The following is a 24,548-nucleotide window of genomic DNA, read 5'->3' on the forward strand; positions in this document are numbered from 1 at the left end:
GTAAACTTGTGTAAATTACTTGGACAAGTGGTAAATTTCAAATTGGCTTTTTGAAATGTGTGTTTCAAAGCACAACTGACAAAAGTTTAGCCACAGTGGTCCTGATTATTCGGTTAAATCAGTGTGATTTGAATTTAGGTTTCAGTGTGAAATAGAATGCATCCAGTTATATAATTATCTAGGGTTTTAGTTAGTTGTGTTTTCTCTTTTTCTTTTCTATGTTGTTGCTTTGTTTGTTTGTGGTTCTTTTTCTTGCATGAAAGTAGTATTAACAAAAATATTTCACATTCTCAATATTATTAAAGTTGTTTCAGCACCACAGGCAGATGACTTGGGCTGTATATTGTTGTGAATCTTTGCAACCCATATGCACCACAGGATGCATATCAATGCATGTTTAAACAAAAGCTCATCAATTAGATTAAATGTGTTTGCAAACCTGTGATAGGGAACTCACAGCTGCTGCCACTGCTTTCATATGATGTAGTGCATAACATTTTCCCATTAAAACAGAATGGAGTCCTTTGTAAAATGACTCGGAGGACTAGATTTACAGCTTTTCTTCTTTTAAGTGTTTGCAAGCAATATAAAGGGGAAAAAATTGAAATTGTGCTCAAAGTATTGACGTTGCAAAGAAAAAGGTAGTTAATTTTTCCTTTTAACTTATCAAACTTCCTCAGTTTTAAATTAAATGTTTTGTATTTTCTAGTATCTTTGTTGCAAAACACGGTGGGCCTCTTTTTCCATATAGCAGTTGTTGATAATTTTAATTATCAATCTTTAATTCTTCTTTGGTTTCCTATATTGCTATACATTTCATCTAGAGACATTCTAAATGTACAGAGTGTATATTCTCATGTAAATACATATGTTACAGGTCAGTGATCTATTAGTCAGGTTTGTTTTCAAATCACCAGTTTTATGTCAGCAAGAGATAAATAAGTGTGCATGAAATATAATCAAATGTAAGTTCCTTTAGTGTGATTATTATTGAGACGTTTGTCCTCTTGTTAAAAAAAAAACAAAAACAAATGGAGGAAAGCAATATCAAGCTCAGTCCTTCCTTCTTTATGGTTCCAACTCTCAGTCATTTTCTCATCCAGAGAGGCTAATAAAAGTTTAAATGTTGCATACGCAATAAACAAAATCGCTTAAAGATGTAATGCAGTGTAATTCACTGTAATAATACTAAGATACCGTTAGCATCCTTTCATTTTTGAGACTGAATTCTTACCTCTGTTTGTCTGTGTTTCTGCTGACTGACTGCTGACAGTAAAGACTTGCTATGCGTTAGCAAAACATCAGAGACTTTCACGATTAGGTGGAGATTCCATCCAAATATTTCTAATTGGACTGAAGATGCACCATATTAAAAATACAAATGACACCTATCACATAATTTATCTGCTTCAGCACGCAAGGCATTTAGCTTTATATTGATCTGGGACTCATAAAAACATGGTGCTGCTGCAGCTTCATGTTTCCTTGCCAGCCGCAAGATTTATTTTTTTTTAAGATAAAGCAGCATCCCTGTAGCTGGCTCTCTCTTTCACTGCAGGTTATTTCGGTGGTCATGGCTGCATAGGCCTGGTTATGTGCTTTGTTCTAGAGTGGAAGTCTGAGTCTCACAAGCACGTCTTGATTTTTGATGGAAAATCCATGTTACAATGCATACCGTTCGTAGCGGCATTAAAGCATCTTGCAGGATTGTTCCCCTTTAATGATCACATGAGGGTTTGTGTAGGAAAAAGCTTCATGAGATGCATTATGGAAAATAATTATTTAATCACTATTTTAACATTTACCCATGGTAACTCTGGAATGGAGAGATGACTTTATTCACAGCACCTCACAGGGCCTCCGTATCTTTAGCTGACACCAGTTTCAATCTGTATGGAGCTGGAGGATAAAATTTGCTGTCTGTAAACATAGCAGTGCTTATCCGAAGATGTTTTTGCAAAATGTATTCTACCATCCCCACCTCCCTTAACCATAGAGGGTTTTGCTTTTATCTGGCAATCACAGCTGTTGTTGCAGCCTTACAAACAGTGGTTGCCTGTACTGTTCCTAAGGCTGAGAAATTAATGACTTCTTGGACCAGAACTGTCCATGGGCCAGCAGCATGTTCTGGTGGCCGAGAATGCCAGTGGTATCCTGGGGGGCATTAGGAAGAGCATTGCCAGCAGGTCATGGAAGGTGATCCTGCCCCTGTACTCAGCCTCAGCAAGGTCTCCCCAGGAGCACTGTGTCCAGTTCTGGACTGAGGACCAAAGAGGCATGGAGCTCCTAGGGTGAGTTCAGTGGAGGGTGACAAAGTTGATGAGAGGGCAGTAGCCTCTCTTTTATAGAAGAGAGGCTGAGTGAGTTGGGCCTGTCCAGTCTTGAGAAGAGACAAGTGAGAGGGAACTCATTGATGTGTGCAAGTATTTGAAGGGAGGGTACCAATAGAATGGACCAGGCTCTTCCTAGTGGTGCCAGGCAGTAGAACAAGAGGCAGTGGGCAGACACTGATGCCCAGGAAGGTCTACCTGAACATGAAGAAGAAATTTATTGTGCAGTGACTGAGCACTGGAACAGATTGCTCAGAGAGGGTGTGGAGCCTCCCTCAGTGAAGATAATCCAGAACCATCTGGATGCAATCCTGTGCCATGAGTTCTGGGATGGTCTAGCTTATGCAGGGAGGTTGGACAAGGTGACCCACTGTGGTCCCTCCCAATCTGACCCGTTCCTGTGTTTCTGTGATTTCATTCTGTGTAAGCATATGTATGCCTAATATACTAGGCATACATTTTAAAGACTTTACCTGTATAATTTATTTTTTTTGAGCTAGACTGATTGGTGTGTTTCATGCTTTCCACTCAGGCTCGTTTGATTTTAATATTCACCTGAAATACAGTAGGCAAAAGTACCAAAGGTTACCATTTGATGTCTTGTTCTCCTATTTTTCATATCAGCAAATAGTTGTGCAGTTGCTGTTGGCTTTTTCTTTTGGGCAAAATTCTTGGTGTCTAGGCACTGCTTCTTGTGAGCAGAACTCACAGACTCTCTTCATGACTAGCTAGCTGGTGGACAGTCTGCCACTGACACTGCATTCATTTATCCTTTTAACTGTTTCTCAGCCTATGAGCAGTGCCATACTTTCAAACAACTCAACTGTTACTTCTTTCATTAAATAAATCAAATTCTGGAAACAGAGAGAGTATCAGACAAAAACACCCTTAGTGATGTAGGACATATAACTAACAAATTTCTTACTGTGCCTGGAATTTTTTTAGGCGTGATCTGTTAAGTGGAGAAAAAAAAGGAGTACTAAGGCTCGTGGGAGTCTCTGCTATGCAGATGCTCTTTCCCTGGTATGCCATCTCATCATGGGCTGCAGTATACTGCAGACATAATGGAGAGGTTTGAAACAGCTAGTTTCTGTGGCAGTTTGGTACACCAATACGATGCTCTGAATGAACTACAAACATAGTTCTTGAGATTATCCTACGGTGTGGATTGTGATGCGGATAGATTGTCCTCATTCAAAGGTAATTAATTTAAAACTTACAGGAAGGTTTCTGCACAGCACTACTGCAGTGCAAAAGCATCATTGAATAATGTACATTTGAAGGTATTTCTTGAAATTACTTAATCCAGTCCACTTCTAAAGGCAGGGACAATTTTGTAGTTAGATTGGGTTGCTCAGGGCCTTTCACAACCAAAGTTTAAATCTCCAGGGATGGGGACCTCAAGGCTTCTGTGTGTAACCATTCCCATGCTTCACTGACTCAGTATGACGACTTTCTTCCTTATAACAATGTATTGGTAAGAGGGGCAAAATTGGAAATACTAATCTAACCACATCTTGACAAACAGAGGGGAATGTTGCCTCAGGTGAAACTCTTGTTAATGCATTCCAGAATGTGGTTATTCTGCATTTGCAGAGGATACATGGTGCTGTACAGCAATGTAAGTTAAAATGGGGTCTCTTTGCCCAAAGACTGATGTTAGTGCAGAGGACCTGATTTTTCTTGGAGAAAACATCTCTCATTCTCTCTTAGAAAGATGTTACTGTGTGTGATTTTTCTAGTGTGGAATTCCATGAAAAATATTTTGTGACATGGCTGCCTATAAACAGCATGGAGATAAATGTCCCATTGAGCTAACAAGTATTATGTAATGGCTCAAGTGTCTGTTGACAAAGATATTTTACACCGGCTTCTCCTCAGCTGTGAGAGCAGGGACATCTATTGCATATTCACGTATAAGGACTAGTTTAGATGCCAGTAAATCTCACTGTAATTCAAATGTGGTTAATGCAATTGCATTCCATGGGAATTTGGCTTAGAATCTGTCAATATAGAGGTCTGTTGGAGAGAAAGGGCTAAAAAGAAATTGATCTGTTTTTTCTCTCTGATTATTTTCCATCTGATTTTAAATAGTCCTACCTATATTGATCAATAAATAAGCACTTGGCTAGAAAATTTCTAACCTTCTAAGATTTCAAGTATTGTGTGGTATCTAAAACTTGTATTTAGATAGAACATATATGGTCAGCCTTGGCAGATATTGTCATGTTTACTAGCATAGAATATTTTGTGTGGATATGTTTGTCAGTACCATAAACAAAAGAAATCACATCCATTTTGTGGGTGTATAACTACCTTATAAAGCCTTATAGAGGTTATAAGGGCATAACTTCACCTTTAAAGAGAAAAAATGTATTTTCTCTATGTATGTTTCAGTCCTTTTGTGGACATTGCATTTACCTGCTGAGAACATGATCCCTATGGGGAACAGCAAGTATACACTTAAAACTTCATTCTTTGGTGCTCTAAATTAACAAATGGATTCTTAAATTGAACATATTTCGTAGGGTTTCCCAAGTTGGGTAGGCCAAGACTGTTGCAGCAAAAATTCAGCCCACTTGTTGAGAAAACTGAAAAGCCTTTTATGTTAGTCTTTGATAATTTCTTTGGTCCATTCAGGTGGAATACTAATTCCTTTCCAATGCTCTCCATGCCTTCAAATGAACTGGAAAGGAAAACAAACAAACAACAGTGTGGACATAGAACAGTGAGTCTGTTTTTCCTAAAAAACATATAAAGGTGTTAAAAGTGTTAGACCCTAATGGAAACAGCTAGCATTGGTCTGCTTAAATGCACTAAAATTTATTCAACTTATATTTCTTCAAATTTAATTTCACATTTCCTTCACATCTGAACTTGGGAGAATCTAAGTCTTTATTAATTGTAAAGGTCTTAAAAATTTTACTTACTACATGATCTTGAGGATATGAGTTATCTTCTGTTCCATAAATGCACTCCTTAAACTCTGAATATCTCAACAAAAATATTTAGGCCCTTATTTACAAAAATTCTTACTAAAGACAAATTCCAGTTGAATTCTGTAGATATCTGTATTAAAAATAATTAAGGGATCAGTCCTTGTACACCTGAACAACCAATCACAAACTCACAAAGGTTAAAAGATAATACAATCAGTGTGGTTCTGTGTCTTTGCTCAGAAAAACTAGGAGGCAGGGAAGATAAAAAAGCCTCTTAGCCAATTGGTCAAACACATTTTAAGAACTGGATGTTTAGAAAATAGGTGTTAATTAGATAAAAGTAGCTGTTATCAAATACCATTATTAATTAGGTCCTATATTGAACAGAGCAAAGCTTGCTCCTTAAAGACTTTCGCAGCTAAAATCCAAATTAATAAAATACCAATATCCCTGAAGGTATTTGCTGGAGCTGTGGCTTGGCTATCTGCTGTCTGTCCATGACCATGTCTCTTCATGAAGATGGTGGCTGTTCAAGATGTGGCACTACTCATTAATAGTCTGGAAGCACCCATAAGGCTTTAGTCCTGGACACCTTTCCTCCTCAAGGCAGTTTTTTGTGGAGTGCAGCTTGTTTTGTACTAACTTCCGCTGTAGAAACAAGAAGACTCCTGGAAATTAAACAAGAAGACTCCTGGAAATTCTCTTTCAGTTCACATTTGTTAAATGGTTTTAAAAAAAACTTTTTTCTGTTGTAAAATAGCATTACAGTGTTGATTATGAATCTGGAACAACTGACTATAAGCACTAAAAAAACCCCCACTGAGTATTGCTCTGACACATCTTTTGACTAAAGTGACCTGGGGATAATTCAAGAGTAACCCATTCAGGGTGATTTTCTCTACTACATATAAGTCATTGCTTGGCCTATCAGTTGCTTTAGAAAGTATCAGTGGACTTCAATTTTTGAAAATTAAGAAAATAATTGTCTTTCAGATCCCCAGCTGGGATTGAAATTCATTACCTGTGAGTAATTATTTCTCATACCCAGCTCACCCTTTTTCTTAGGAAGATGACTGAATTGCCTCCTGTATGTTGTTTTTGCTCCACATATCATGAAAAACTTAAAATGTTACTTACAATTTTCCTCCCAATTTTAAGTGTTTCAGTTCAATTTCAGCTATAATTTCATGGCAGAAAACTACCAGAACTCACAAAATTGATTTAAGTTCTTTTTTCTGTCTTTAACAAATATTTATCATTCATGGGGTCATGCAAAACAGTATAGAAGATTCCTTGCTGTAACCAGCTGTACAAAATTATTAAGTAGAATGTCACGCTGCTGCCACTCTACTTAATCTTAGCAGATGGGGAAAATGTTTCTTTCCAGGAAATAAGTAATTTTCTCAGAAGAACAAATTTTCACTGGAGAAATTACTTGCTAATTTCTGTATTATATTAACAAATGAGCATGATGACTGTCAGCTCTGTAGTCCAAAGGAAGATAATAAATTTTCCAATATTTTGGAAACTATTGCAAACCAACTTCTTTCAATATATTTACTGCTCTCTAAAGTAGTTTTTACTCATAGAAATCACCAAAGAGTAATTTTATTGTGTATACTTGCTGAAATATGAGGAACTCAAGTGTATTTCCCTTGAGTATATAGCATAGTGTAAGCAAGTGTGGTAACATTCCACTTTGATGTTTTAGGGGGTGTTGTGGTAAAGACATAAATAATATTTTTCCTAAACCTTCTAGGCTTCACATATGCTCACTTCAGATAGAGTGCTTCAGAATACTGTAGATGCCAGCAAGTGAAGAAATGAAATCCAGATAACAGCCTGAATCAAAAAGTGTGTCTAGCTGAAAAATTATGTTGTTTAGTATTCTTCTGCAGTTCTTCCAAACTGTAGAGCTGCAGAGTCATTTAGTTCTCTGTTTATTTATGGAGATGTTGTAGCATATAGTGTCAGTTCATAGCTGGCCATTATTTAGCTTTTAGGCTATTTTTCTCTTCCTAGGGAAATGTACTTAGGAGTACACAGAAAGAATTTGAATAGAAGTGGACTTCATGGTAAAAAATACCTAATTCTAAGGTGGAAATAATATGTTGAATAAACCTCCTCACATGGCTCAGAACACATGAAGACTGTAGCATTTTAGGGATTTTTATCAGCCAAAATTACTTTGGGCTAGTGGTGAGATAGAAAGTTTACCTTCATTATCCAAGTTCACATGTGACAGCCGTAGTTAATTCTTTCCTTCTCTTAGAAATACATGAGGATTTTGCATCCTGTGCTGAAAAGTTTTTCCTGATTGTAGGGCATAAGATTTTTGGCATATTTTCTTCAATATTTTTTCATATGACTAATCTTAAGAATAATGTAGTCAGCTGCAATATTTAATTAAAAAAAAATTCCTAGATCTGTGTTGTACAGAAGCAGATTGTGGGAATTCAAAATACAGAAACCTAATTTCTAAAAAACATCCAGTGAAGGTTTTTCCCCATATATGTACAAATATCTATTTATATGCACATAGATATGTAATGTATCTATAATCTTCTTTTTTGCTATGGAGTTGTTCATATGAATTATTACCTCAAGGGCATAGGTTCTTGTAGAATAAGACCACTTGGTTGATAAAGTGGAAACCTTGTGGAAAATAGGTGTTGACAGAGAAAGTGTCTGCCAGGACATGAGTAGGAAATGGAGCTGAATTATCAATTAATTTTTTTTCCTGTCAAATATAGATGATTCTTTATGAAGTATACTTTAGGTCCATTTTAGTTGTGGTTTTTGGGTGAAAATATATTTTTTGTGTTTGGGAAAAAATTCGTTTTATATTGTCCCTTTTACACATGAAAAAATGGAAGCTTTTTTGTATATCTGTATTTCAATATCTAGGAATAGGAGCAAGCTACAGGTTCCAATACACTGTGTTCCGCCACTCCTGTGACTGGGAAAATGAACTACTGAGAGCTTAAGTATACTTTTGTTGGCTGAACTTTATGCTAGCAATTTTCTTTAAATGATTGCTTTTGTTAAAATATTAAAATCAATTTTATTTAATATTTTAAAATAATAAGCAGTAATTTGGTCATGTCTTCTGTTTTTGATAATTTAGTAATGTGGATTTTTAATTAGGAAGCAATTTTTAATAAATAAATTTTCCTAAGAAAATGTACAGCCTGAATGGAATAGATTTGATTGAAAAGGAAGAGATACTGTACTTCCTAAGGGCTCTGTAAACATGTAGAGTCTTTTTAAAAACTCCAAATAAGTGTTAAAAATACCACTAAGAAAACCTGTTACCTGCTGGTCTAAGAGTGCTACAACAGCAGAGGATGCAAGGCTTATGTGTTGCTCTGGGTGTGAACCGCTGAAAGATGTAGAGAGGCCAGGAGAGCGCCTGCAATGGACAAAGAAGATGCACTGATCCAAATTCCTGTATAATTTTGGGTTAAATTAAGAACTTCCTTAAAGGGGAAGTCCCTTGCTCTGGGGAGAGCAAACACTGAGTGCTGATTCAACTATACTATCTACAAAACTGTTTTCCATGAAAGCTGATGCACACATATTCAAGGAATTAAACACTTAATATGACCTGAGGCCACCACAATGTGATACTTTTTAAAAGCTAATTGTAAACTATAATCAATAACTAATTGGCTTATATGGTAAAAATTTCTCTTCTAAAATTGCTTTTCTAATTAAATGTAAAAATTTATGGCATCCAAGTATTCTCTTATTTTTCCCAGAAAAAGAAAATTACTTTTAGACCGTGGTGTACTGGGCCTTAATTTGGACTTTACTTACTGTGCATTTTGCCTGTTTTGGGCACATGCCTCTACACACACAAGTGTGTTGGGTTTTTTTTTAATGCTCTCTTCAGACTCCCAGGCCCCAGAGTACACAGGAGACCTTCTTCGAGTGTAACACCAATTTCTTTTGTTAGTCAGCTGGCGCTGGTTGCATGTAGATAATTTTCTGCCTTTGAACCAAAAATATTACCTGATTTGAGTCATCCAGGGACCCCACTGTGGGTGGATAAGAAGGGTCTTACTGTTTCTTTTGGATGAAATAAAAGCGATAATTATAGGCCAAGCCAGAAGAGAAGAAAAATCGAAATGCTTCTAAATGCCTATTAGTAATGTAGAACATTTAAATTATGCGTGCCGAAGCATGAGGGTGTATTAGAATCACTGGAGAGTGCAAATAGTGTCCTTTAACATGCTCTATGAATGTATCTGAGGTGCTGATAATGGTATGATCCCCTTGTCAAGGGATGTTATTGATATGGCAATGCTTCTCTGTGTGACTGATAGTAGCAATATCTTCAGTTAAACAAAAAGCACTTGTGAACATGGAACCACTCTGCAGGCGTCTGTTCTTGATTATCTGCTGAAGGGTCATGGCTGGTTTTGTTTGAGGGCAATATCAGTAAAGAGCCAGAGTGGAAAATGGGGATAATGATTAATCAGATGGAAGACATAAATTCAAGGGAAATTGCTTTAGAACACAGACAGGTCAGGATGACCTTTGCAGCATCAGAGACCACTGTCTAGTGAAAGATAAAACTAAGCTGTTAAATGTTAAGTAATTCTTACCTCTTGGGGAATGCATGGCTTTTAAGGATTGAGCCAGTGAGGGTGGGTTACACCTTTCAAAACATGCAAATGACATGAAAAATTAAATAAGGCTGCTGTGTACACTCTTTCCTAATGGTTTGATTTATCATATTATACTGAACCTCAGGATTTAGAAGAAACCACAGTAAAAAAAACGACTGTGTATCTCCTCTGCCTAATTTACATTGCTGTAAAAAACAACCACTCCTTTTAGCAGGAAGGCATAAAATAAGGTGGAGGTATTTTATAATTATTAAGATACTATTAGTGATTTTGACTTTTTCCCTCCCATGTTTTTATTCCAGTTCCTTTTAATGAAAACCCTTTTAATGTGAATCAAGAAATTAATACATTTGATCTCAGCAGCTGGCGGAGGTAGTATGTTATGCCCCCTTCAGAACTGTGTGGTTAACAGTTTTTATTTATGTGCTCCATACCAAAGACTCCACAGATATAAGACTTTTGACACCACCTGTTCCAGATCATGTCCAATGACTCCCAGTCCCCTCTTTATGTTTGATGGAAGATAATGCTTTGATAATATGTCTAATATGCTACTTGAATGGCAGCACAGGAAATCAAGCCCACGGCTCCTGAATGCAGCAGAGATTCTGTAGCTTCAGCCTTTGTCCTTTCAAGGGTATCTTTCAATGACATTTTTCTTCCTGAATATTCAGTCATAATATAAAAACGCTAAAGTGCTATAAATTCGTAAGCCTGGTCAATGGCTAAAAGTTGTGCAGAATTTTGAATTGTTTCTTGTGTGTTTTCAGCACACACTTCTAGCAAACTACTGAAGATAAGTGTTCTATAGAAGGTGATACCTCATTGCCAATCACCCTGGTTTCAGTGTAAGTGTGTTAATTTGTTCCAATCCAGTCTAAAACATTCATCGTTAATGTTCCTTGCAAACACCCTTTTCAGACTTTAAGGGTGTGCTGTTGCTTGATGCAGCAGAACAGAAATATGACATCACAGATAGGTAGGAGAGGTTTGATGCTAAAAAGTGCAGCTCAGTGTGTCAAGTGCAGTGTGCTCCCCTTGTCTTTGTCCTTGCCGCAAAGGAGACCTGAGAATGTCTGTTTGTGGACTGCACTTGCTACATATGTCAAAAGTAAGGTTTCTAACTAGCCATTCTGATAACAGCTGTGGTCAGAGATTGCTAATGAAAAATATTGCCATGTTGGGTTTTTGGCTATTCCTGCTGCTCTTCCAGATATAGTTTTGGTCTCAAGAGGCTTTATAATTTTGAGTATACCATTCTCTATGGATAAAGCTGCTTTCAAATTTCTGGTGTCCAGAGTCTAGACATGCCTTCAGCATTGTCAGTAGAGAGATGGACCTGTGTATATAGAATTTTAGCCTGCTGTCTGTAGCTTTACCGTCTGCTTTTAGTGAAGTTTAATGGTCCTAAGGGTAATCTGCAAGTCAGGAATATGATCTTGTTTTCTTTGAGGATGTTGAGTGTCCCAACAGACTTGGTTTGCCCTGCAAGTCTCGCTGGGACCCCTCACACAGGCACCTTTGGCCTGCTGGTTTGGGGCCTTTGGCTGAGACCAGGCTTTGGCCCTCAGGAGAGTAGCCAAGGAGCAGCAACCATAAGACTGCTCCAGGAGAGACAGCAGGGCAGGAGATGAGGGGGACCACAGTGTGGGCAGGGCAGTGCTGTCGCTGATGGAACATTGTCCTGAGGCAGAGCATGGCGAGAGCAACAGTTTTCATCAAGTGTCTGGTGCTCGTCAGAGTAGGGCAGTGTTATGTCCCTGATCTGTCAGGCAAGTCCAGTCTGAGATTCAGGAACAGCAGGGAATAGGAGACAGATGGAGCTATATAGTGCAGCTATAGTGAAGCTCAGGCAGACTTGGGGTGGCCAAGTCTGAGCTTAAGAGGGAACTTGAGCCCATGGCAGAGCATCTGGTGTACTGGAAGGGGTACTGGGTGAGGCAGGGCTGGATTTAATGAGGGACTTGGGTCTTAATGAGTCTTAATGAGGGACTAGGAGCCTTGACAGCCAAATTAAAACTCCACAAGAAAAGAAGCACAATCAGTTTCAAAGCAAGGAACTCCAGGAATATGGTAAACTTCACTGCTGAATGTCAAAAGATTTTAAGAACCAGACTAAAAATTAGGCTAAGAGTAAGGTGGAATACTGAGGATCTCAGTGAATCAGAGAATTGTTCATGTCTATAAAGCACAAAGATTACCAGGTGGCATTCTGCTTTAAAATAAAATAGAGATGGTTTGTATGACAGAATTTATTTTTGAGATTTTCAGCTCACCACATCTTTCTGCTGTGCAAATTCAAACATAGGGAACAGAATATTTTTTTTCAAATTGTCAAGTAGGTTGTTTTCAAAATAAGCTGCAGAAAGCTTGTCGAAATTGAAAAAAAAATTACCAGCTCTTCTATCTTCATTTTGCTGCCTTTATTTTGCGCTTTTAATGGCAGAGCACCGTGTTTATTCAGTTGTGCCATCCATCTCTCCATATTCTACCCAAGGGAAGAAAGCCACACTGTGGTTGTGCTCAGATTGCGTAATGTACTCTGAGATACAGATAAATCCCATTTTGTTAGATGTCTAAGTTACTGAATCTGAAAAGCTTGGGTCTGCTGCATTTTCAGTACAGACTTTTCATCTGTCCATTATATTAGTCTCTTTTCATGGTTCGTTCTCACCTATGTTACCAAGTCCACAAAACAAAGGCTTATGGAGTTCACAGAACGAAGTAGTGGTGTAAAATATAAGCTGCTAAAGTGTTATATTTGTGATTTAATGGCACGCATAAAACTACAGGCACTTTGATTCATTTACTTGAAGTTTTCTTACACCTGCATGTGCTAAGGCACATATGCACTCTGTAACCTGCAATAATAGTGTGATTCAGGATAAAAAACTGAAGATGTGTAGTCAGCACACAATGCAGTTTGAATCTGGCTAAAATACGAGTTTATGCTAAGCACTACAAAGTGTGTTTTTCCCAGTGTGGCATAAAATGAGGTAAACAATTTGCACAATTGTAAGTCAGTGCAACCTTAAGTAAGATGTATATGGGTTTTTAGCAGCAGCATTTGTGTTTGGGGAGCATTGAGCAGTCATGATTTCCTTTCTTACCTAGTTAAGGCCTGTAGACAATGAGTCAGCCTTTATTGTGAAAAAGTAATTTCCACCTCAAACTGTTGCATTTCCCTGATGGGAGAGGTAAGATTTTATGAGTGTGAAAAAGCACTTTTTTAGTGCAGCAGAACTAGCATTTTATTGGAGTATCAGGTTCCATAATCTTTAATAGCTTGGGTATATCTGAATATGAACAATACATTACTGTGATCGCAACCCTCCAGTAGAAACGCTGCATGAATCATGCTGCAGAAAAGAGTACTAGGAAAACTCTAAAGAAACAGGATGCATTAGAAAAGATTGGTGTACATGATCTGGAGTATACACAGTACAGTTCTTTTTAGCCAAATAATTTAGAATGTATCCTGTTCTTTAGGAATAAAAGAGAAAATCTAAGGTGAATGTAAAACCAAATCACTTTGCAAGAGGAAGTCTAGGAGTCTTGGTTGTTCTTGTACAAAAATGAAAACAATGTAGGATTGCAGGGTACTTTCAAAGTATGATAATCTGTTCCTTAACCTCCTTCTTTTATGTGAGATGCCAAGATGTTTGAAGAGAAATCATAAACTTTTAGTTACTTCATAAGGAAAAATAATATGTAAAGCTTTTAAATTCACTTTCTACTTAAACTTATAGGAACTTTTTGCTATTTATATATCTTATAAATATTTAGATATATTTTGAAAACACTGAAAATACCTTTTGCCTAGGCACCTCTTGTCTGCATATTATCAGGCTGCTTTTCTTACAGCCTTCCATGGATATTTTCTTCTGTCATTCTTGATTATAGCTGAGTTCCCATATTGATGAATGTCCACAACAGAATCTGAAAGGCATTGTTACTTTTTATGTGCAAGTATATTCCTTATCAACTTTGTTATGGCCTTACTATGTGTAATGATCTGTTCCTGACATGCACAGCTTTAGTTACACAGCTTTCTATTTTGTGTCTGTATTTTTCCGAGCTGTTTTCTCTCAGAAGTAGTAAATTTATGGAAAAACACAGTTCAAAGAGCAATGTGTTGAAATTACCAAATACAAATTTTAAAACATATTTTTATATCTTCCCATGTCAAGTTTCACAAGTGATCTAATTTTTTTGTGTTTAAATTGCCACTATTTCAAAGTAGGAAAGAGAAAACTATTAAATATTCTGTGTAGTTTATCTGAGGAACTCATTTTAAAAGAAATTTTTGCACTTTTGAACATTAATAACCTATAGCATTTGTTACATATTTTCTACATATCCTTATTAATTTGCATCAAGAAACATAAATGCTGTCTATCTACGATCTAGTTTTACTTTTCAAGACAGAGCAAAAATAGTAGGAACAGTGGCATTTTTTTTGTATTTCAAAATCACTAGAGATCAAGCATTTTGAACTAGAGCAAAGTCATAAAAATGTTGGCTTTTTATAGCATGTGACAGGAATGTGACAAAAATCTGATATATATTTCAGATCTGTTCAACTCTCTCATCTTTGCCCAGTGCTTCTCCAAAATGAAATTTGTATAAAAACAGAAGACTATTTTCTTTTCCCATATGGGCAGTGGTTGCTTAACCAATTTTAGCTAACTGTTTAGGGGCCTAAATGGTTGCCCATCTTCTAGACTCTGCTGGGGTGTCCTTTTGACTCTCTCTAGATTACCAGACTGAATTCTAAACCTTTTTTGTTATTCTGTGATAGATATATTTGTATACTGACATATTCAGCAATTGATGCTTGATTTTGATTTATAAAAATAGAGCTCTTCATTTAATGTGAGAATATAAACTTTTTTTTTTTTTTTGATCTGTCAGAATGGTAGAGTAATTTGGGTGAAGAAGTAATTTGGAGGTTACCTAGTCTCAGATCTGGATTTAAATAGTTCCGAGTCCTGTCCAGTTAAGGTTTGGATACCTCCACTGCTGGGAAACCCAGTGCTCCTCTGTGTAGCCGAGGAAGTGGCTGGAGACTTAACATGAAGAATTTCTTCCTTAGAACTGTCTGGAATTTCTCTTGCTGCAACTTGAAACTGTTTCCTCTTTTCTTTTTGTCTTTGCCTCTGAAAAAAACCCATCTTCATTGTATTTTTAATCTCTCATTAGATTATGGGGGATGGTGAACAGATTTCTCCTAAAGTATTCTCCTCTGAAGATCAGGCAAAAAAGACTTACTCTCCTTGTGCATCATGCATCCCAGACCTCTGACCTCTCCAGTGATCCTCTCCAGACTGTTGTGATGGTGAAGTGCACGAAGTTGGATGTGGTAGTCAATGTGGCCACACAGAGGGGAAGTGTTCCCTTCAACTAATGGAGAGCATTACTCCTAAAGTGACCCAGCTGTCTTGGTGGAACGTATTCTGTCTGTTATTCACCTGAATCCGTAAGGCCATGTGTGCAGATTTAAGGAAATGATTTAAATTTAAACAATGTAAATATTAATGTAACTCAAAGAATACATTCCCCGTCTTAACTTTGCGTTTTGGTGTAGCCAGATTTATGAGATTTGGCAATAATGTACCTGTTACAAATAACAAAAAGTAACAGATGTTAAAGATAAAGAAAAAATAATATGATCTTTGAATGAATAGCAAAGTGACTGAAAAGGGAGTACAGATGAGAAAACCAGAATGTTCAAGTACCTTTTAATGTTATGCTGAGAAACCACCAATCTCCTACCAGGGTTTATTGAGCACAGCAGCTGATTCCCCATGCAGAGGCCAACACAGAGCAGCATCAGATAAAGACAGAATTGGCAGAACTGGGAAGAGTCTTTTGACTCTCATTCTGCACGCACAGGAATGATGTGCCCCAGCGGAAATTCAGGAGAATGAAAAGCTAAATGTTTTCAGAAAGTTTTTCCCAGTGGGATCTCAGAGTGTGTGTATTTACTCCTAAAAAATAAATAATGCTTACCTCTTTTATTTCAGGAAGAAAGGAAAGGCACGTAATTCCAGCTTGTAATACAGCTTGCCCTACAAGATGCCCTTCAAGCTTCCCAAGTTTTCCCTAAGCTCCAGCGCTATTCTGTGGCATCTGTCAGTCTAGTATTTGTACAGTTGCTGTTTCAAAGTACCTGTACATTACAGCTTTGTGCAAAGTGATTTCAGAAATGGCTCCTTCGGTGGTTGAGACTTGTCCTGTTGCATTTGCAGATTTTATTCCCTGGAGAATTTCCACAGGGCATTATTTTCTATTTTACTTCCAGGATAGATCTCCTTGGCTGTTCTTCTTAAAACTTCAGTCTTGGTGTTTTTAAAATATGGGTTTTTAATATATATCTTTCCCCAGGTTTCCCTCTTCCTTGTGAGTGGAATTCTTTTCTGCTTTCCTTTGATCTCAAATGATTCATGACTGCTGGTGGGCCTTTATTTCAGAGAAGACTTGTCTGCTTTCTGTACAGCAGCAAACATGACAATGGCAGATACAAGACAGAAATTGCGAGTTGGTGTGTTTTTGGTAGAGGGTTGTGCTTTTTTTATTGCTAACACTGAGCAATGAAAACTTGCTTGTCCAACTGCTTTGTGCTGTTCCTTCATTATTGAAATGCAGGATGATGCTTTCCATTGTGATTCTGACAACTAAAAAGTACAAAATACATTGGAAGCACTGATGATGAAAGCAAATTTTCAGGAGAAGTAGGTATGAGAAGGGTGATAGCCCTTGGCTTCAGAGGAAACAATTTTCTTTTGCATTTTTTTTCTACTTTTAAGGCAGCCTTAAAAGTGCAGAGATATGTTTGAACATGTTTGACTAAAAAAAAGGTTTTTATCAATAATGAAATTTCAACTTTCCTAAGATTTGGGTAGTCATTCAGGTAATGTGGGTAGAGTATGAAATCTCATTAACTTTTACTGATGAAACTTAACTTATGTCATTTAGACTGGATGATGTTTTATTCTTGCCAATTCTTGTTGAACAAGATGATGCATTCAGCTTGTGTTAACCACCACCCAATTCAGATCCTGGAAGTAATATGTGCTTTGGTGAATAGCAAAGTAACTGGAAGGGAGCACTTCTTCACTGAAGAACTCCACAGGAAGCACAGTATTCAAAGAACAAATTGAAACCACAGTGTTGGAAAACCACAATGATCCCACCTTGTCTTTAAAGAAATGATTTCTTTTTTAGTGTTTGCCAGGTAAAAGCATGTAGAAGCTTGAAGTAGCCAAATAGTAATCAGATTGATTGCAAAACTGACAAAAGCAATCAAAACTCTGGTATTTATGTACTGTAAGAGAAAACGACCAGAAAGCATTAGATTTCAAAAAAATCCAAAAACAAAAAAAAAAAAAAACCCCAAACCTTAAAGAAAGACTTTGGACTAACAAAATTTTCTTGTATATGCTTATCTCTGTTTACAGTTTACTGTGGGAAAGACAGCAAGACATCTCAAAACATGTCCTAAGCTTTGTTCAGTCACCTTTTCCTAGGAAAGCAAGCTCTTGATTACATAAAAAAATGAAGGAAAGCTTCATTCCACTGTAGGGTCTTGACAGTTTTGTTCCTAATAATATTTTAATTTTTGTTCCTACTAATAATTTAATTAGTAGATATGGCTATTTCAGTTTGGAACTCAGTCTAGCCTGTTAGGGGTGCATTGAACTGAGTCTAATTCTAAGGAATTAGACATTGTTATTACAACCAGAGAGTAGGTAATATCTATTTTCTCTTCAATAATTCTTTTGCTGTCAATATTGAACCTTTTTTGTAGGTCTAAAGAAAGCATGAAAAAGGCTTGATAAGAGAGGTTGGAGCATAGATGAACCTGCTCCAGACTGTGACCTTAGGTGGAACTGTGGATCAAAGGGGTTTAGAAGACTGATAAAGAGTGAGATGAATTAGACATGACTGTGTCAGCATTAGGATGGTAGTGCTCATAAAACTTATCAGCATTGTATCAGCTTTCTTCAGGATACTCTTTGAAAGATATTTAGAGCATAGAAGTAAAGCATGGAGGACTAATATAGTGGAAGTGTAAAGTGAAGAATGTCCCACTTCCTAACTTTGTACCTATAATTTTCCACTCTGCCTTTCTTGGAGAATTTGTTTTTACAATATTATTGCATTTTTATCAGAGATTATTCAGTTAAGATTTCCTGATTTTCACTGGACAGAGTTAATAGCTTTTGTCCTAGGTTTGTGATTCCATTGTCTTAAGTGGTCTGATTTCATCATACTGTTAGCTTAGCTTTTGCAGATCCTGGTTTCATTGCTTATATATCCAGATGTAAGTGGGGAAGAACCAGGCCTATGATCAAAAGCACTATAAGGGAAGAATTATTAGAGTTATTTTTTGTTAAAGGCAGATGTCCTCAAACATTTTACTTTCAGGCAAACATGTTCTTTTTTTCTGAAAAAGGTTATGAAATTTCAAGTAAAAACAAGCTAAAAGCAATTCCACTTGTTTTGTTCTAATTAGTTAAATAGTTTAATAGTTTTGTTCTAATTAGTTAAGTAGTTTAAGAAGAATTGGGCAGGTAGAGCATATGGTGCAGAAACAGTTATCTGCAGGTTTAATGAGAAAGGAAAATAGTAAAGTGGGAAAAAGGAGATTGCAATGTACCATAAAGACCTTGTTTCTGCTGAGCTCGGGATCATTGATGTGTACTAGGTAAATGAATTCCCATGCTCATCTTGCACACGTCTGTTGTGTCTGCGGAGAGGATGCAGTGACAAGTGCTGGTACAGGACCAGTGGTGAAAATACCATCCAGGCAGGGAGAGTGTTGGGGACAGCCACTGGTGGTGGCACTGCAGCCTTGCAGTATTGTACACAGTTCTGTCTACTGCAGCTTGAGCTGGAAGAGTGCAGCCTAGGGATGTGACTCTCAACATGAGAGAAAGAAAATTTGCTTAAAATACAGAAACATAGCTTTTAATCTGCTAGTATTACCCAAAATGAATCTGCTTCACACCAGCTTTGATGCCAGCTCTTGTCTATTTTAAATAACTTAATACTTATATAAAAAAATACCCTTTATTGTGGATTCTATTCTTTATTAGGTTATACTGATGTAAATACTACCCTGGAAAAATAAACAGAAGGCTTTGCACATGAAGAGATGAGGAGGAAGTTTGCAGGTATCTTGGTGAATTCAAGTGTGGGTTGTTTTATTTTCTTAATTACTGAGAACACTTGCAAGACAATAGCATCTTCTGTATGTGAATTAACATAGTTCAGGTGCCCCATTTAACCTGGGATAGAAAATAATTTGACAAGGTAGTAAAATTGGAAGTAGTTATGATGCATATTTGAGTGTGACTTCCAGATCTGTTCTGAAGATTTTATTATCCTATATTCGTATAGTTAATACCACTTTTTGGAGTACCCAGTGAGTCTTCTCACAGCATTAGATATTAAGCAAAGATATTAAGCAAAGATCTGAGTCTTTGTGGGAGTGAGTTTTCTGACTTGTCATAGATTTGTACCTTTATAGGATCTCACTGATTTAGTTTATTATGTCCAATCTTTATTTCAGATGTATCACAATCTATACAGAATGCCAAGTATACTGAAATCTGTGAATGTAACATAGTGGAAAAGAATAAATATTAGAGCAAAAGGATGCTTTGATTTTTATTTTGTGTATGCATCTTTGAGTGTTTTTAAAGACTGTTTTTTTTAAAGGTGTTTCCTGAAGGAGTATTTCTGTTTCTGGCAGAAACACTAGTTTCCTGGGATTTTTTTTTTGTTTTAGCTGAAGGAATTGAATAGGAATATGGTGTTTGCTTTAGTGAAAATCAGTGAATATATTGGCTGAATCGGTTGGTACAAAGAAGAGTGTATAGCTAGACTGTCATCTCTGCTTTTGCTGCTTTATGCTACTCAGGTAGTCATTAATCCTTACTCTTTCAGACTTTCCAGTTACTTACTTGTAGTAATCAGTCCAACATAATTGAAAGGGTGGGAAGCTATCATGCATGGGCTGTAAATTATTCCTCTTTGTACTTATCACCTTAAGGCACAGATTTCAATTCATTGAAAAAGCAAAGCTGCTTTAAAAAACAGTGTTCAGATTAACCATTTTGCTTGGAAGCTTCAGCAAGATAGAGAGACATTTCTGCCCAGACAGAAATTTTGCTTTGTCTGTCTGCATGTTTTTTGATGACAGGGTCATCATAATTTTAGTGAGTATGAGCAGGTGAAATTCCTTGTTAATGTACCTGGTTTATCACAAACTGCAGAGTAAGTTCAGTTACTTTTTCAAATTTGATTTTTTTTGAGTCTGTTGAACTCATGGGGTAGGTGTACTGCAGAAGGGTAAAGCATGGTTTTACCAGTGTTGGCTCTTAGACTCTTCATTCATTTGGTATTCCTAAATTCCTGCTTTCTTCAAGATATACGTATACATACACACACACACAGACACACACAGACACACATATGTATACATACATATATATGTGTGTGTGTGTATATATATATGTACACACACACACATACGCGCCCTTTAGTAATGGGGAATTTCACAACTGAAAACCCTAGCTGGACAAACAAAAAGAAACAAATATCAGTCTGAGAATGAGAGGAATTAGGTTAAATGTGTTGCATGGACACTGTAAAATTATCTAAAATCTAGGAATACACTGTACTCATTAACACTCAGAAAAGTACCTGTTAGGATTTCATGGAGTTCTTGAAAGTATTTGTAGAAGACTTCAGCAAATCCAAGAATGTTTTGATGCATGTTCACGAACAGCTAGTAGATACTCCTAGCTAGGAAGATAACTTCTACTGAGCACCTTGAAAATTATAATTAGAGAAAAAACTCTAATTAGAGAAACTGCCTTGGCATAAAAGATTCACCAGGATGACCTACTTAAAAGGATCATCATGTACCTAAAGTAAGGCTACAGTTTGAAGTCATAAATATTGCATCAGGACTCTTTTAAGGCTGCATTTCTCTTCCAGTAAATGCTTCAGTTCCCATTAATAGTTGAATAGTGCCATCACGTTTGATTTCTCCAAGAAACAGTCAAAGTGTATGAAATTAATCCAGAAGAAGATAGTAAAAATAAAGACTTTTTTTACTATAGGTGAATTTCTATTATTAAAAAGCTAGGGAAATATCTTTTAGCTTCTAAAGTCATGTCAATGTGATTGTAGGCTTCATTTTCTTGTATCAGAAGTACATCACATCCTTAGTTTATTTAATGCAGTCTGTAGTTTTTCCCATCCCTCAAAACACTATCAGCCCTAAAACTCATGTCTGGAGTATACTTCTGGAGACAGTATATGCAATAGAATGAATAAAGGACAACTTCTTAAAACCATTCCTTGGTCTTCTCCCATGCAGCTCTGAGGGCAGTTCACACTGCTTTAGAAAGGGTAATAAGATTAGCTTCAGAAATTTCCATCTATTTTTACTCCTGCATCATATCTCACTGCCTCCTTAGTTGCATTACTGCAGTTTTTCTGAGGTAATGCTGGAAAATAGATAATTAAAATGATCATGGTTAAAAATAACCTTTTCCCGAAGCTGGAAGCAGGCCGTGTTTTCTTAGAAGCACTGCTAAAAAACTGTAGCTTGCTTTCTCCCAGGGGGGAGGCTTCTACAATCTGTTGCAGTGTCCAGATTCACTCATGTGCACACACACATGCACACACACACACATGCACGCACACACACACACACACTTAGACACGTGAGTAATGACGCAATTTTGTAATTGATTTTTGCTGTGCTAACTACAGACTGTTGCAAAAAAATGATCCTGCATTTCTTCCTTCTGTATGCTTGCATGCTGCTGTCATTTCTTTCTCCCGCCCCTAGTGATAGTGCAGATGTGTGTTGAGCAAACTATCTTGTAGATATGCCTGAAAACCGCACAGAGGAGAAGGGAATGGTTAGTCTTCACTCTAATAAGCAAACTGCTCTTGACTCATTGTGTTTGCATTTGGGGCTGCATGAGATTGAAAGATACAGCAGGGGAGCAGGGAGGAGAACTGGGGGAAATGTCTTGGTGCTTTAATGCAGCTTGGTTATTGGGAGCTCATGCTGGACTAACCCAGGGAGATGCATTAGCTGATAATACACAGTTGCTCCACTCTGACCCTACTGTGAGTATAGATAGCGAAGAAAGGAATGTGTCTGTCCATGACTGAGGTATTGGGAATCTCCAAAGTGCTAAAGTGCCACCACTTCTGCCCACACAGCTCCCCACACAGAATTTTTTAGGGTGGGATTTCATGTTGCTAAGACTCGGTGTGAATGCTCTGTGAATGCACTGGCCAAATTCAGTCAGCTTTGAGACACTGGTTCAGATTGGAGGAATACTAGCTTTCTACAGGATTTGTGTTAAATAGAAGGCTAGAGAGATATTTTATGGTACCTCACTGAGAGAAAGATTAGTGTTTGTAGCCCTTTCCTACGAAACAGGGAGTTCAAATGAGAAAGGATATTGCAGACAGAGTCAATCTGATGTATGATGCATGGAATTCCTTGATTTCTTTCAGAATAAAACCTGCTATCCAAGACTAGACAGTAAAAAATTGAATTCTGACGATTCTCTGATAGTGATATTAAATTTATCTTTTGCATATTTTCCTTGTAACCTGCGGTATTTGTATCTCTGAAGAAAATGCAGGCTTTTGTATTCGAAGCCCTCTATTCTGACGTCCAGTGCTTCAATAAAGATTGGGATGATTCTGTATCAGTGTGAAGAGGCATCTAAAAATAGCAAAGTATAAACTTTTTTCTCTTATATTTTACAGGTTGAATATTACAGCTTCACTTGTACCTGGACTTTTTCCACTGATGTCCAACACCCAGTAGACATTCCAAACAATATTTGGCAGGTACTTTTGCAGCCTAACAGCAGTCCTTCTTTGACACAGGATGGAGGACACCTACAAAGACAGGACTTCACTAGTGAAAGGGGCCAAAGATATTGCTAAAGAGGTGAAGAGGCAAGCAGTGAAAAAAGTTAATAAAGCAGTTGACAAAGCCCAGGATGGCTATACACAGAGGTCCTACAGTCGATTCCAGGATGAGGAAGATGATGATGATTACTATGGCCAAGGAGGAAGTTACGGTGTAGAAGCTAATGATGACGAAGGATCAAGTGAAGCAACTGAAGGACATGATGAAGATGATGAAATTTATGAAGGAGAGTATCAGGGAATTCCCAACATGGGGCAGGGTAAGGATGACATGGCAGCCTTAAGTCAGTCTATGCGTGATGAATACAAGGATCGTCATGAACTGGAAACAGAGAGGAAAGCTGATGAAGAAGAGCTGGCACAGCAGTATGAATTGATAATACAAGAATGTGGCCATGGTCGTTTCCAGTGGGCCCTCTTCTTTGTGCTAGGAATGGCCCTAATGGCTGATGGGGTTGAAGTGTTTGTGGTTGGATTTGTGTTGCCCAGTGCTGAAACAGATATGTGTATACCCAATTCTGGATCAGGATGGCTTGGTAAGTAAAGTCTTCATTCTATCTTTTTGCTATTAAAAGATTTGCTTACAGTAAGACTAAATATGTATTTGTCATCAGAGAAGCTTTTATAAAAAGCGATTTGTCTTGAATATAAATACAATTATTTAAATTAAAATTAATTGTATGTATTAAGAATTTAATTAATATTGTAGTTTTATTTTTAGATTATTGTTTTCTTAGTCAGTCAGTAAATAAATCGCTAAAGAGAAAGACCACACTGTGAAACTTAATAAGGAGAGAGACAAATTTTGTTCTTGTATACAAGAGTAGATGTCCAAATGAGCTAATCTAAAAAAAGTAAAACCACAAAACCAGCCCACAGATGGAGAATTGGAGTCCTGTTGAAATTATAAAGGTGTAATAAAGAGCAGATGATACAACTGTATGGCAACATTTTCACACATTAACCTTTGAAATGGTAAGGTGAAATTAAATCTAGAAAGTGAAAAAAATTCCAGTGAAAAGGCTATCTATTGCACCTTTCACTCTTTTTGTTTTTAGTCCTTTTGTGCCAGTGACTGTTCTCCAGCCATCCAAAGAGAATACTGTTTACTTGGGGTCAGAAGAATGAACAAGAGCCTGAGGTGTGCTTTTTGTGTCCATTCTGCGGATGGGGATAGGCTGTGTCCCATCCCCTTGCCTGTTCCCTCCTGTGGTGTGGTAAACAGGCAGTCTGAGCCAGCTTTGTGTGGCTTGGTAAAGCAGCAGTGCTGCAATCAGGTCCATGCTGTCTTCCCTGGACATGCCTGGGCACAGAAAGTAAAACAAGGCTCTCATGGGGCAGGGCTGGAGAAGAGTGGTAGAAATGGTACCTCAAGGAAGAGGGGAGATGGGCAATTGGGACAGAGCAGGCAATGAAATGTATGTGTGTAAATTACCTGCTTGGGCCTGAAGACTGGAGAAAAGGAGGATTTACAAGACATTTAAAAGCCTTTGCTTTGTAGCAGATATTCTGCTTGCACCCTCCATCTTTGCAGCAGATGTTTATGTTGCAACAGATCTCATTTTAGCTTTGCTCAGTTTCCTGACACACTGATACCAGCACTGAGGGTCTGTGGGTTTCAATACTGTGGACTGCAGTCTCCCACAGTTATATCTCTAAGCCTC

The 24,548-nt window shown here is 37.4% G+C and overlaps 1 protein-coding gene across 1 annotated transcript in view; it reads left to right on the forward strand.

The window, feature by feature from the left end:
• Positions 1 to 24,548, forward strand: part of SV2C (synaptic vesicle glycoprotein 2C) — a 103,532-nt gene that overhangs the window by 2,923 nt on the left and 76,061 nt on the right. The window contains exon 2 of the mRNA XM_054282063.1: positions 22,717 to 23,420. Coding sequence (XP_054138038.1) covers positions 22,841 to 23,420 — 580 coding nt within the window. The 5' untranslated portion in view covers positions 22,717 to 22,840. The remainder of the gene's footprint in view (positions 1 to 22,716; positions 23,421 to 24,548) is intronic.

The sequence above is a fragment of the Melozone crissalis genome, unplaced genomic scaffold, assembly GCF_028551555.1.
Source record: "Melozone crissalis strain CALT ecotype California unplaced genomic scaffold, PUWL_Pcris_2 ptg000005l_1, whole genome shotgun sequence".
NCBI lineage: Eukaryota > Metazoa > Chordata > Aves > Passeriformes > Passerellidae > Melozone > Melozone crissalis.